General features: G+C 37.4%; 1 protein-coding gene across 1 annotated transcript in view; it reads right to left on the bottom strand.

The window, feature by feature from the left end:
• PIEZO1 (piezo type mechanosensitive ion channel component 1) overlaps positions 1 to 14,499 on the bottom strand; it is a 3,550,337-nt gene that overhangs the window by 1,385,244 nt on the left and 2,150,594 nt on the right. The window contains exon 15 of the mRNA XM_044081575.1: positions 10,147 to 10,262. Coding sequence (XP_043937510.1) covers positions 10,147 to 10,262 — 116 coding nt within the window. The remainder of the gene's footprint in view (positions 1 to 10,146; positions 10,263 to 14,499) is intronic.

Below are 14,499 nucleotides of genomic sequence, written 5' to 3'. Positions count from 1 at the left end.
TTAAGTGAAATGGTTAAGATGTTTATAAATACATTTTGTAATTTTTGAAGAACCTTCATTTTGATGTGCTAGAGTGAATATATATTTGCAAGACAAAACTTTTGCACTACATTTGTGATGTGGTTTATAAATATATCATGCAGGATTTGGCACAAATGGAAAAAACTCCACACAAAAAAACACCAGGACCACACATTTGCTGTACACAGTAAATTAAAACAAGTAATGGAAGGTGTAATCGAGCTAGTGAGAATTAACACAACATAACACAAAACAATTAACTGGAGCAGCCAGCAGTCTACAGCTGATACAAAAGGCCTTTAAGCCAGTCATTGACTAATAAATCCAAAAAAACGAGATGCTCCCAATACACAATTAAACAATTATCCTATATTAAAAAAATAAACACAGTACCTACACAGGCAGTGGATAAACTGTGTTTGCTGGATGATATGGTAGGAGCTGTGGAGGACTACTGGAGTTTAACAAGTTCTACAGAATATTTTTTTTCAGATAAAATTGAACATGGCTTTAAGGTCAAAGTGGTTACACTGTGACCCCAAATCCCATAACTGTCAAAACTGGTACAATTAAAACAAATAAATTCATAGTTTAAGACAGGCAGCTGCATATTCTGTCAATGGTAAACATTTTATCATTACTTAAATTCAGAAACAAAATGAGAAACAAACATACACAAAGAATGAAAAATGGACTAAATGGAACACTCTTCAATCTGACAGTTGCACAGCCACAGTTGTGAGCTATAACAAATTAACAAATAAGCTGCAGAGTAAAGAGAGAGAGACAGAGACTGATTACAGGACAGCCAAGGGTAAAAATATGATTACAGAATCATACAAAAAATCCAATTATGAAGACAGATACCAAAACAGAAATAATGGCATACTTACATAAAAGCTGAACACCTCAAGATAAGGAACACAAACTGGGGTAAAATTAATACAGGAACTAATTTCATTAAGGTGCTTTTAACAAAAGTGCACGGACAATAGACAAAACACGAAAAGAAATACACAGAATAAATACATAATTAAAATAAACTACAACAAAGCACCCAATAAAATCAAATTCAGTAAATGCAATAAAGAACGTGTGGAATGAAAAGTCCAGACTTTAAATGTCACACGATCAAACAGCTTGTTCTGCTAACAGAGACCATGTAAGTATATATAATCCGTCCATATGATCCAGCCAGCAAAATACAACACATCTTCCCTCTTTTTATTTCCACTTCTATTCCATCACTTGCACAGTTACTTAAAGCTACCTGTTGTCCTTTCAACAGTCTGTCCCATGCTTTATGAAACTGTACTTATTCACATCCATTCCAAACTGAGTCCCATCTGTCAGCCTTCTTCACCTTGATGCATCTTTCAAAACATTAGTCCTGTTCCCTTCCCATAACCCTAACTGTCCACAACAAGCACTTCCTTTTGTTTTCTCCACAGTAAACATCCCTTGCCTCTACTCAGATGATAGCTGATCATTCCTCTTAACACGTCTGTAAACCATCTCTGCTGACTCTCAAAAAATTAAAGGAAAAGACATAAGGCAGTTCAAAGGAGAGTTAGAATGCTGACAGACAAAACTGGTGTCAGAGCCATGGATTAAAACTAATTTCCAAGAAATGCATAATAGTATCCTTCAGGAAGTCATCCACCCCTGGTAAGTATCAAACTGACAACACACCCCTTAGAGTTGACCCAGTAGTCAGGAACGTAGGGACACACAGATAGTAATCTGGCCTTTGATCATCACATGTCTACTGCTGTGAGGAAATCATTCTATGTTGCGCAACTTATAAACAAAGGTATGGCATCTAAGTCCAAGGAAGTCACTGTTCCACTGTATTCGGCATTCATCAGATGTATCGTTTACAATGCCCCCCTTTGGTATGTACCTAATCAGGCATATCCAACAACTGGAATGTCCACAGAGGTTCCTCACTAAAAAATAGTGAGCTTAAGTAAAATGTCCTATGAAGACCATCTCAAGGCTCTATCCCTGTATTCTGTCTCCTACAGGCTTTTGAGGGGAGATCTATGCCTGACATACAGGGTATTGTAAGACCCTACTCTGATGGACCTTCTACATATCCACAGAACAAACAGCACCAGAATTACCCATTCTAAAGACGTAAACATTGCCTGTGATATAAATAGGACCTGCTGGAGAGATAGGTATGTATCCCAGAGATTACCCTGTCTCCGGAACAGGCTCCCTATCCATGTGAAGCAGAGTTCCTCCCTAACCCAATTCAACTGTAACCTGGACAATTGGATGGGGAACAGGAAATTCATCCCTGGTTTGGCACCTATGTCTCTAATGGACACACACAACCTGCATTATGTTTCATCTCCCAAGACCTAGTTTACACTTAACAAGGATATCAGAACTAGTCAGAGATTTGGGATGCATGGCTAGGCTTAAAAACGCCTTTGTGGTCATCAGCCTAGTAAACACCTACGAACCTAAGACAGTTGGTTGCATAAAATCAAAACATGAAGCAATAAGCAGAAATGTGTGCAGATTCTTGGGAAGGTGTAGTATTTATCTGCCATCAAAGTCTATTATTCTATGTAACAGAAAGACAGACTAAATGGTTATCCAAAAAAATGAGCGACACCATGTCCAACAGACTGGATCAGTCACTTGAGAAGGGAATATACTTCTCAACCTCTTAGAGCAAGAATTTTGAACAAAGCTACAAATAATTTGGGGGAAAAAGGCTCAGAATATCTTAGACATATTTTAAATACTGTAAATAAATACACAACAGTAGAGCAAAGCAATGAAGGGGTGAAAAACGCTGATGTAAATATTCCCATAAGCTAGATAACTCCAAGTCCATAAAATGCAAAATAATCCAACACTGTCCAATGGTAAAAAGAAAAATTTATTGCAATGTGAATAGGTTAGCGCTTTCGCTTAGTAGCTTCTTCAGACCTTAATACAAGTAAACCAACAATCTTCAACTTTTAAATATACAAAAAGGCGCGAAACTAACAGATATTGCTTAAAGCTGTATCAGCCCATGTTAAAACACCTCCTAAAGCATCAACGCATATACAATAAAAAACACATCATTACAAAACAAATCATTGAAAACATGTATATATTGCAATAAATTTTTCTTTTTACCATTGGACAGCGTTGGATTATTTTGCATTTTATGGACTTGGAGTTATCTAGCTTATGGGAATTTACATCAGCGTTTTTCACCCCTTCATTGCTTTGCTCTACTGTTGTGTATTTATTTACTTGATTTTTGCTGTTTGCATTAGAGCATTAACTCCGTACGGACATTTTCGTTATTTGGTATTATTATTGAGCTTAGTTGTTCTGTTTGGAGGCATGATTGAAGGGGCACAGCAACAGATTGAACTGCCATATACCGTGCGTAGTAACCAGGAAGTTCCTGAGATGTCACGTCCTGCATCCGACCGGTTGGCGGATTGTTTGCGAGTTGACATGAATCCTTTAGAGGCTTTTGGCGAACAAGAGGATCCACAAGAGGCGTCTAACAGTATGGCTTACAACAGAGAAGGACTGCGCCTGGCGACTGAAAAGCTGGAATTGGATTTAATTAAACTGAAACGTATGCAGACGCAAAGACAACATTTTGAAGTCTGCATCCAGCGCCGACTCATTCCCAGAGGGCTGAGAGTGCTCAAAATGCCGACTACGGCTACCCTCTATCCGGAGCTGCTATTTGAATGGCAGCAGTTAAACATCGAGGTAAGCCTCAATTATATGAGGTTAATGAATAAGTTTTTCAATCCGATAGAGGAAGCGTTGAGGCAGGATATACAGAGTCAACGGCTTGATAGTTACACCAAATATCCTGCCTCAGCTGTTGATAATGCTTGTAATTTATTGTTGGACAATGTTATACAATATGAGAGACGCCTTCTCAATCAGAAGAGGGCGAAACTCCAGAGGGACAGTAATGATTTCAGGCTGGGCCATATCTTCACCTGGCCCAGAGGCAGTGTGACATCTAGTCGAAATAATGTACCTACAGAGACTGTTAATGAAATTAATGGACAGAACAATGTTATTTTACCAGGGAGTTCTACTGGTATAGATCAAGTTATAAGGTCTGATATTGCAGTTGTGGACATTATTGACAATACCGCCACTGAAGAGATGGCTATTACTAATAGTGACACTGTTATACCATCTGTACAAGCTGTTATTACTAATGGCACACAAGTACTTCACCCCGAGCCTGTGGTTCGGAGGAAGGTCATTAATACATCATCAGTTATAACTAATAATGATACTAATGTATGTACTAGTAATAACAATGAGTTGTTGCTATTGAGTTCTGCACAGGCCTTTAATAGTAAGCATCCTTTCCCCATCAGGTCACTTACCAGGGAGGGGAGAATGCGCTCCATCAGCAGGGGGCGCCAGAAACGGAAATTGTCCCCAGACAGACAGCCCAATCGCAACATCAAGAAGATGTGGGAAGGGAGGTAAATGACATAGTATTTAATTTATCCAGCCATGAGCTGAGCTATGATGAACTACAAGTTTTGTCCAAGGGACTTACGTTCATTCCCACCACATATAGTAGATATGAGGAGACATTGAGAGATTTTAAATTATTTGTCAGGAATTTGGCGTTGAGAATAGAACACAATGGAATGGATGCTATACCTAGCCAACCCCTATAGAAAACCTAGCACATTCGTACCACCGATACACCCTTTAGTCGCGGCTTATAGCAAATTGGTAGAGGATGATTTGTACAAGATGAAGGGACAATATGGTCCTCGCAATAGGAATAGATACAATCTCACCTTTAGACAAAGAGAAGCTTTGACTGGGTTGAGCAACAATCAGGAAATTATTATCCGTCCAGCCGACAAAGGCGGAGGGATTGTTGTTTTTGATATTGTTAGATATCAACATGATATGATGAATATGTTAGGAGAAGAGAGGTTCTATGAGTCCATTTCAGAGGATAGGGTAGACTTCATTATCAATAGGATACAGGTGATATTGAAAGGTCTGCTTATGGATAAAGTTATTGATCAAGCCTTATTTGAGTTTTTCTATGTTACACCTCCCTTGATACCAGTCATACAGGGACTTCCGAAGATTCATTAGGACCCTATTTCTCCACCGATGAGACCAATAGTGGCTGGTAGAGGGTGGTCTACTGAACCACTCTCCATATATATATATATAGAGAGTAAATTGAGACCAGTGGTAGAAGCTAATTGTCATATTCTCAAGGATACTAAACAATTCCTGTTAGACCTCTATCAATATACTAATTCTTGTACATATTTAGAGGGTTCCCTCTTGGTGACGATGGACGTCCAATCTCTGTTCACGGTCATACCTAATATGGAAGGTGTCAATATGATCAGTACTTATTTGAGAAGGTTAGAGTCATTATCAAGCATTGACATTGAGTTGATTCTTAACCTATTAGAGATTGTTCTGGAGTCGAATGTATTCTGTTTCCAGGAACGGACTTTCCTTCAGCGAGATGGCGTGGCTATGGGCACTTCATGTGCCAATAGCTACGCCAATCTCGTTATGGCTGAATGGGAACACAGACATCTGTTCCGAAATAAGTTTTATAAGGACTATGTTCCGTTCTACAGGCGTTTTGTAGACGACCTGTTCCTTGTTTGGAAGGGTACGCCTGCACAACTGGAATGTTTTATTCAGGAGATTAATACAGTAACAGATTTTTTAAATTTTACAGTGGAATGGTCTGACACACGCATTTCATTTTTAGATGTATATGTGGAGAAGTTAGCAGGTGGGATGGTTAATACAGGTTTGTATCGCAAACCATGTCACAGGAATACCCTCCTGCACCGTCATAGTATGCATCCAGGCTTTGTCTACAAAAATATTTTTCTTGGACAAGCCATGCGTGTGTCTAGATACACACCTGTTGATTCAGCATGTAGAACGGATATGAAGGACCTGGAGAACAGGTTGAGGGAACGAAGCTACAGTATGATTGACTTTAGATTAGGGATGGAGGACATTTCAGTTCTTAGGGACAATAGAGCCAAGCCCTATTTTTCTGATGGGGCTGATGATTATTATCTAGCTAGGACTGATGATGACTATGCAACTGTTGGCCTGCAACGGCAGAATCAACAGGTAGTTTTTCCAGTGTATTACACAAAAGATATAGGTCCTATCAAAGACATTTTTATTAAACACTGGCATGTCTTATCAGTGGATCCTAAAATCAAAGAGATTAGTGGAGATAGACCTAGGTTCGTGTAGCGGAACAAGAAGAACCTTAAGAATCTCTTATGCTACCCAAAGACAATACATCGTGACTTCGATGTCCATGAACATTTTTCAGTACCATGCAATAGATGCAACTTTTGTTCCTATATTCTTACAGACCCGGTTTTTGTACATCCTTTGGGTTTAGGTGATTACACTATACGTGCACGTGGTAATTGCATGTCCAAGAATGTAGTATACATTGCATCCTGTGTAGCCTGTTCGGCATTTTATATAGGCAAAACGAATCGCTGTCTTAGAGACAGGATTCGTGAGCATGTCTACTACATTAGGAAGGGTCATTTGCACAATGCGCTTGCCAAACATGTACATGACAGTGGTACAGACCATCATTTTAGATTCAGGATTTTAGAACAGGTTTTTAAAACTCATAGAAGGGGAGACATTGAGAATTACACGGAGACTAGAGAGACACATTGGATCATTAGGTTCAGATCCGACATGCCACCTGGACTCAATGGTAAAGTCCCCTTACGTCCACTTTTGAAATTGAGGAGGTTGAGAGACGACAAATGAATTCGATTTTTCTTGTGTCCACCATCTCAGAATGACTAGATGTTTATGATGGGCATAAGTTTTATTTATTTTTTATATGTCATTAGCTTTTAAAATACTGGATTTATGTGCACACTATTTAGTAAGCATCAACTACAGCATTTTATATACATATTTTCAATTATTTGTTTTATAATGATGTATTTTTTATTGTATATGCGTTGATGCTTTAGGAGGTGTTTTAACATGGGCTGATACAGCTTTAAGCAATATCTGTTAGTTTCGCGCCTTTTTGTATATTTAAAAGTTGAAGATTGGTTTACTTGTATTAAGGTCTGAAGAAGCTACTAAGCGAAAGCGCTAACCTATTCACATTGCAATAAATTTTTCTTTTTACCATTGGACAGCGTTGGATTATTTTGCATTTTATGGACTTGGAGTTATCTAGCTTATGGGAATTTACATCAGCGTTTTTCACCCCTTCATTGCTTTGCTCTACTGTTGTGTATTTATTTACTTGATTTTTGCTGTTTGCATTAGAGCATTAACTCCGTACGGACATTTTCGTTATTTGATATTTTAAATACTGCTCTTACAATAGCAGGTTTTGTATTAGAATACATTTTTTGATAAATATGAAGTCTGAAACTGAAATGTCTGTCATAATTTAGGGACCTCAACGACCTGTTATAAAACCTCAAATATGATGAGGAACAGACCAAAAAAATATAACGAAAAATGGACATTCTGCAAAATTCTGGATAACTGAAATATATGGAAGGGAGCTGACAACATATGCATTGACAGCAACTTTATAAGTGGTACATATGTGACTTATGGTCTTTATCTTGGTATTTTGGAACTGTACCTCAGCATTTATGGACATTAGAGATAATCTGCTATCTGCTAGTAATGGTACAAACAAAGGAGTTCTATAGAACTAGACAGAAGGTAGGACTGAATGATTCAGCAGAAGGAAGCTTGTGTTATATAATAACACAATGCAATGGCAGCAAGACAGGATAACAACTGTAGAAAATGAAAAATGTAGATCAGCCTTATAAGCCCACTGGGAGGCCTCAGGTTTGTGGCCTATGACTATCTAATAGCAGGTGCAGCTTATTGTGGCTTTTATTCAGGAAGTTTCTGGATGCCACGAGCACTCTGATATCAAATGACATCATCACTACTAAATCCAATCTGAAATATCTGGTTATTTCCCTCAGAAAATTTAGAGACGAGTTTTTTTGAACATAACAGTTAGCAACAACATGGTATACTACAAATAAAAATAGAAAAAATATAATGTAGAATTCATTAATACAATACAAACAAAACACACACAAACATGTGCGTAAATATATTTACTTCAGTTTGATAACCAGGTCAGCAGACTCTCTTCAGCTATGACGCAGGACTGTACAAGCAAAGAAACAATGCACAAGAACAAGATGGATGTAATCATTAACACAATGTAAAAGAAAAAAATTACATTAAATACAAGGATAGCAATCAGTGTAAAGAGAGAAGAAAGGGTAAGTTATGCTGAATTAACTGCTGTCCTAGAAGCATGTGCAGGAGAAGAAATCATTATATAGTTGCTCCTTTGATATATTCTTGAAAAAATATAGTATTTTTTTTTCTACATCTGAAGGAAGATGGTGCCAAAAAGCGTATATTCAATTTTTTGAGTGCTCATTCATCAACAGATGAGTTAAAGCAGAAATGTACCTGGCTCAACCAGCGCCTAGTACAGTGAATCAGCACCCCAACCCCTCAGCTTCAAGTGAAGAGCATTCCATTAAAGAGAAAAAAAAAACAACAAACGTTCCTTCTTTTGGTACATCAACCAGGTGCCCCCCCCCCATCCCTTTGTGCCTGGGGCAGTTGCCCTGCTCAACCCATCCTAGCTATGCTACTAATTTAAAATAGGGCATGATCAGGGTTATTACTCCTTCATAAACTTCTCTAAGGAGTTAGTTTTGATGTCTAATGCATAGTTTAGTTTTTAATGGTGGACAGTAGTCCTCTGATTTTAAATAGCAGACAGCTGAAGTGTCTCTGCAGTTTACTAGCAGCCATTTGAATTCTTTTATGAGTACACAGCGGTGAATTTGGGCACTTATGAGCAGGGCAAATCTGAATGTTTTCTATAGGTCATTTGTAGTTTGTGGGTGATAGAGCGTTAGTGTTAGGAGTGGAAACCACATTCAAGTTTGAATTAATGAAGGTTGGAGATCTTATTGCATAATTTTTATTGGTTCAGGGTTCTAGCAACCACTTTGTGTACTGACTGAAAGAAAGGAAGAGACATACAGAATTGTGTTTCCTATACTGTCTTTTAATATTAAAGAAAAGTGTTGAAGCTTTGGGAGTTGGTAAATACCATGACATTAGCTATCTACACACACACACACATACACACATGTGCACGTATACATATATACATGTCTATATACATATGCATAGCCATATAAACATTTTTGTATACAATATACATTACACAAAGTGTATACATCTACACTGAGGAGTGCAAACACTGAACAGCTAAGAAACACTGCACTCACAGGCTGGAACAGCACTGGGAGGGTTAAAATAACAGACACCGCCTGCAGAATTACAAGGTCTTGAGGGTTCTCGCAAGGTTCCTACTCCTAGAGAGAATAAGCAAGCAGCAAATGGCTGGTTGTTTAGGAACACCTCAAGACACCTGAGGGCAGCAAGTAAAAATACAAAACTACAAAAATAATTCAGTGAAAAAATAATTTAACTTCACATATTAAAAGAAAATTAATTAATTTGCTAAAATAATAAAACTGAAACAGGAAATGGACCCATTGCACAATAGTGTAGAAACTAGACATCTTACTTCTTTACTGTGATAGATATTCAAGGGCAGGAATGAAGTCTGGATTGTCACACTAAGGAAGATGTGTAGAAATCAAACATTAGCCTCATAACCATCTTACCTAAAGTAGGTTGTCATACTGATTTGGGCTTGGAGAACCAGGGTAGCATCAGTAAATGAGGGACTTGAAACTTAAGTGAATACTGTTATGTTGTGTGTACAAAAAAAAAAAAAAAAAACCACACACACACATCAATGATGTTGGGAAACTAAGGATAGAAAGATAAAATTAACTGTTAAGATGATCTGTACTTACAACTTGTGGCAAGCCTATAGAAAAGCAACTTTTCCCAGAAATCCTTCCCAATAGTACTACAAACGAATATACCACAGCCAGGTTGTAAAGTCCTGACATTGCATAAAATACAATTCTGATTTTAATTATATCATGGCTTAGCCCTAAACAGCCACTGAATAAATTATACCTTCATCTTCAGAATCAACAGCTTCTAGCTCAGATACTTCACGTAACACTTCGTCATCTTCTATTTCAGTAATGCTTGCTGATCTCTCACACTGACTTTCATGAACCCTTGCTTTTCTAAAATGTAAACAAAAATAAAGGTGGGTCTCAGAAAATTACATCAATATGGTTTTGCTAGATAACAGACAACAGAAAGAACATGAAATAACATGCAAGCATAGTGGAAGCATTTATTTCAGCATGATAAAGCACATGTACACTCTGCACATTGTGCAAAGGTTATAAAATACTCCCTACAGCATTCTGCTGGTATATTCCAAGGGACATACAAATCATATTCTGCCAGATGGATAGCCAAACTAATGAAAAGCTGTCTCTTCCAGCTGTCATAGTTAAGAGTGCTCATAGTACAGTAAAACTATGGTGACAGAAAAGTGCTCTGTACAAGAAATGGGAGAAGATTAATTGCTTTAGATCTCTGTAACCAAGCGAAGAATTAAGCAATAACCGACAACATTGGTGTGGTATATTAAGATTTACCCACTGTTCGTGTGGTTTAATCACAAGAGCGAAGCCTGAGTGATTAAATAAAGCCAACAGTGGGTAAATCGTAATATACCACACCACAGAGTTGGTTACTGCTATAATACAATGACATTATTTAAGAAAAAAGTACTTACTTTTCTTAAATAATGTCTTTGTATAATGGTGCCGTGCTGTCCTTCTGTGGCTGGTAACATCCTGTTGCCTTTACTGATGTACTGCACATGCGTATGGGACTTGTGTTCCCACGCATACCCAGTACATCAGTGCTTTGGAAAGGAAGCAAATGAGAAAAGAAGGCCTCCTCTGCTCGGTTTTTCTTTTAATAAAAAAAAAGTTTCAGACAGTTTAGAGGTGGGAGAGAGACAGAATGGAGGAAATACAAGGAAAATCAGGTACATGTCTTTAGTTTTGACTAACGTACCTGATTTGCCTAGTATTTTCTCTGTCCTGTCTCTCTGCTATGTCCGTAGGCCGTATTACAGATTTTTTTTTATTTTTGTTAAAATACATAAATAAATAAAACTTACAGTATATAGCAATGGAAAAAAGTCCGGGCGGCCGGACCTTTTTCCATTGGTATATGCTAGGATTTACAACGGGCATGCTGATTGGGCTGACCAATAAGTGTGCTCGTTTTGGAATATTAACGACCAGTCATTCTATAATATTCATTAACTGGGTGGACCACAGTGTACCAGGCACCAGTGAAAAATAAAATGAAAGCATTTAAAAGACAATTCCACCTTCCAAAGTAGTTAACCTTTACCCACAACTCCTTCAGTAGCTTTACATTTCTTAATTACATTTCTTAATTTCCACTTTTTCCTGTTTGACGTTGTGAAGGTTGTAGTTTACTTTTTTTATATTCAAATTTTACATTAGTTATGAAATGTTTATGTCAGATGGCAAAGGAAAGCATATCCATTTCCTACAGTGTTAACAGTTACTCACTCACTTACTGCTCATAATTTAAATCCCTACTGTATATTGTTAAGGTCAGTAAGATGTGATAAAGAATACATAAAGTTACTTTTTTCCAACCAGTAAGCTGCAAAATAAATCTTTATATGGACAGCAGGGATCAGTTATATTTGTAAGACTATATACATAAACAGATCAAGTACTCAGGCTTTTCTACTAATGAAGTACTGACGCTATCCATCTAACTGCACAAAACTAGACACTATGGAATACTAGAAGATGTTTGAAGTTGCCTCACTAAGTCCATGAAAAGAAAACTGTCATATACAGAAAGTTGAGAATACCTGCAGAGCTACTATACCACCTAATTAAGAAAATATGGGAGATAAGCAAACTTACAAGCATTATAACATAACTAAAAATACAATTAAGCAATTTAACTACTTTGTAATAAGATTTAAGTGCACAACAGGTTCATAGGCACATACTGGGCTATCTGCTCTTGTGGGCCATTTTAAGCCCAGCCATTCCCTTTAAAGGTAAGAATCAAACCCTGTACCCTGTGACTGTGAGGTAAACGTATCAACAATGATAGGCTATTTAGCTACTTTTGTTTAGCACAAATCATAGCAATTCAGTTAAAATTAAAATGACAGGTGGCACAGTGGTGCAGCAGTTAGCATTGCTGCCTCACAGTGTTGCTTGCTTCTCCAGTTTTGTTCTCAGCTTGGGTGTCTCCTGTGTGGAATGTGAACAGCTTCCTTCTGCCCATATGGATTTTCACTGGAGACTCCACTTTCCTCCCACATTCCAAGATGTGGTACAGCTTAACTGGTATTCCTCCAAACTGTCTGTATGTGCGACTGCTGTGTGAATATGAATGCATGTGTGCATCCTGCAATAGGTTGGCACATTAAGGAGCACTCCTCTGACTTGTATTCAGTGAGTGCCAGGATAGGCTCCACCAATCCCACTATCCTGACTTTGATTCAAAAAGAAATCAAAATATGACTTTTTGAGTTAAAGAATGACAATTTTTTCCAGAGAGAGTCTAAAGAAGCCAATTACGTCAAAAATAAACCACTTGATTTGCAGTATTAAGGCTATATCATATTATAGGGAAACAAATTGCACTATAGGAAAAAAAGAACTTAAATAACTTGACTGATTAAACTTAGTCTATGTCATATTACAAGGACACAAACTGCATTACAGGAGTAAAAGAAAGAAAAAAACTGGCATCACTAATGCAGTCCCCATCAAGTCACATATGGGTATAACACATTACGAGATAATAATAAACACTCAAGAATAATACTGTTGCACTAGTATCACATAGGTGGTCAAGATAAGATGAAAAAAATATGTGTGTACCATGCACAAGCAAATATCAAAATACTTGAGGAAAAAGTGCCTGGTGCTTTATAGTGCCAAGTACCACTACAGCAACAGTAAAATAAACAGCCCAGTAAAGGAAATGTTGTGGTGTTTGGTGAGCCTGGTTGCCTCCTTGGAACAATCCAGAATTCAAACAAGAATGTACTCCTATAGTTAAGATGGGTCCAACGAACAAACTAAAAACAGCAAAATTAAGTTGACTCAAATCACCAGTATCTGTCTATAACTAATTTAATAAACAGTTAAAGAAAAGCTAAAAAAAGCTGTCATTAATGCTTCTGCAGGTATCTAGAAAAACATACCATTGTCAGTCACTTAAATACACGTATAAGCAATTTTAAAATTGGACATGTGAGAAAAATAAAATGACACTGTACTTAGTACAGTGTTTAAAACACAGTATTTAAAACAACTGACACAATTTCCAAGCAATTTTTTTTAAAATATGAATCACAGATTCTCTGCTCTACTTTCTTCTCCACAGCCCCTTTCTTTTCACTCTTTTCTTTCTTCTCATACCCTCTCTCTATTTTGATGCAACTAATTTCTCTATGATCCTATATTTTTAACATCATATGACTTCTTAACTATCCCCTGTAAAAAACACTGCCTATTCTCCCTTTTTTCACCTCTACCCACTAATTAAATACATATTGTTCTTGCACTCTCTATGACGATTGTTGACATACCTGTTTAAATTTCTAAAATAAATGTCTCTTCTCATTGTATCCTGTTATTTGATGTATGATGTCATGATTTGTCCGCTTTTACTTTATTACTTACCTTAGTGAAATGTATATACATTGAGCTTTTCTCCCTGGGCCTCTACTAAAAATGGGTACTGTGGACCCAGTCAGACTTTCATGTATGTTGTGTCTTTCGGCTTTTCCCGGTTAGGGATTTCCACAGCGGAACTCCAGTCCACTAATTATTGGTAGTTGATTTTTACATGCCAAGTTACCAGCCCTGACGCACAACCTTCAACGAAGGTACGCTCATTCACGCATGTCTCCACGCAGAAGACACTCTAGCTGAGAATCGAACCGGACAGCGTCTTATTGTGAGGCGACAATGCTACCGCAGCACCTATACAAATGTTAAATAAATAATAAATATATATAAAAAGGAACCAGGAGATTTTGCCAATAAGGAAGACCACAATTAATGGTATAGTAAATAGGCAACATTGGCCAGGAATTTATTGGAGAAAACTGGAAAAGGAACCAAGGAACTGGGAATAAATAGAAAAAAATAGAAAACAGAGTGGAATGCAGGTCAGAAAAGTCTTCCCTACCAGGGACTGATATCAGAGTATAGGCAAAAACAAGTGATGAGGAATCCGGACAGAAAGATCTGTTCTGGTAGAGTTGCTGGACAAAAAAAAAACAATGAGCTGTAGAGAAATGCAAATTACAGACAGAAAAGACATTTGTGTCAGTAATTCTCAGGAAGAAAAACATATGTTGGGAGATATGACAGTTCTGCTTTG

This window comes from Protopterus annectens, chromosome 8.part1 (genome assembly GCF_019279795.1).
Source record: "Protopterus annectens isolate FY-2018-M chromosome 8.part1, PAN1.0, whole genome shotgun sequence".
Taxonomy (NCBI): domain Eukaryota; kingdom Metazoa; phylum Chordata; order Ceratodontiformes; family Protopteridae; genus Protopterus; species Protopterus annectens.
The sequence above is the reverse complement of the archived record's forward strand: the minus strand, read 5'-3'. Positions and strand labels throughout refer to the sequence as shown.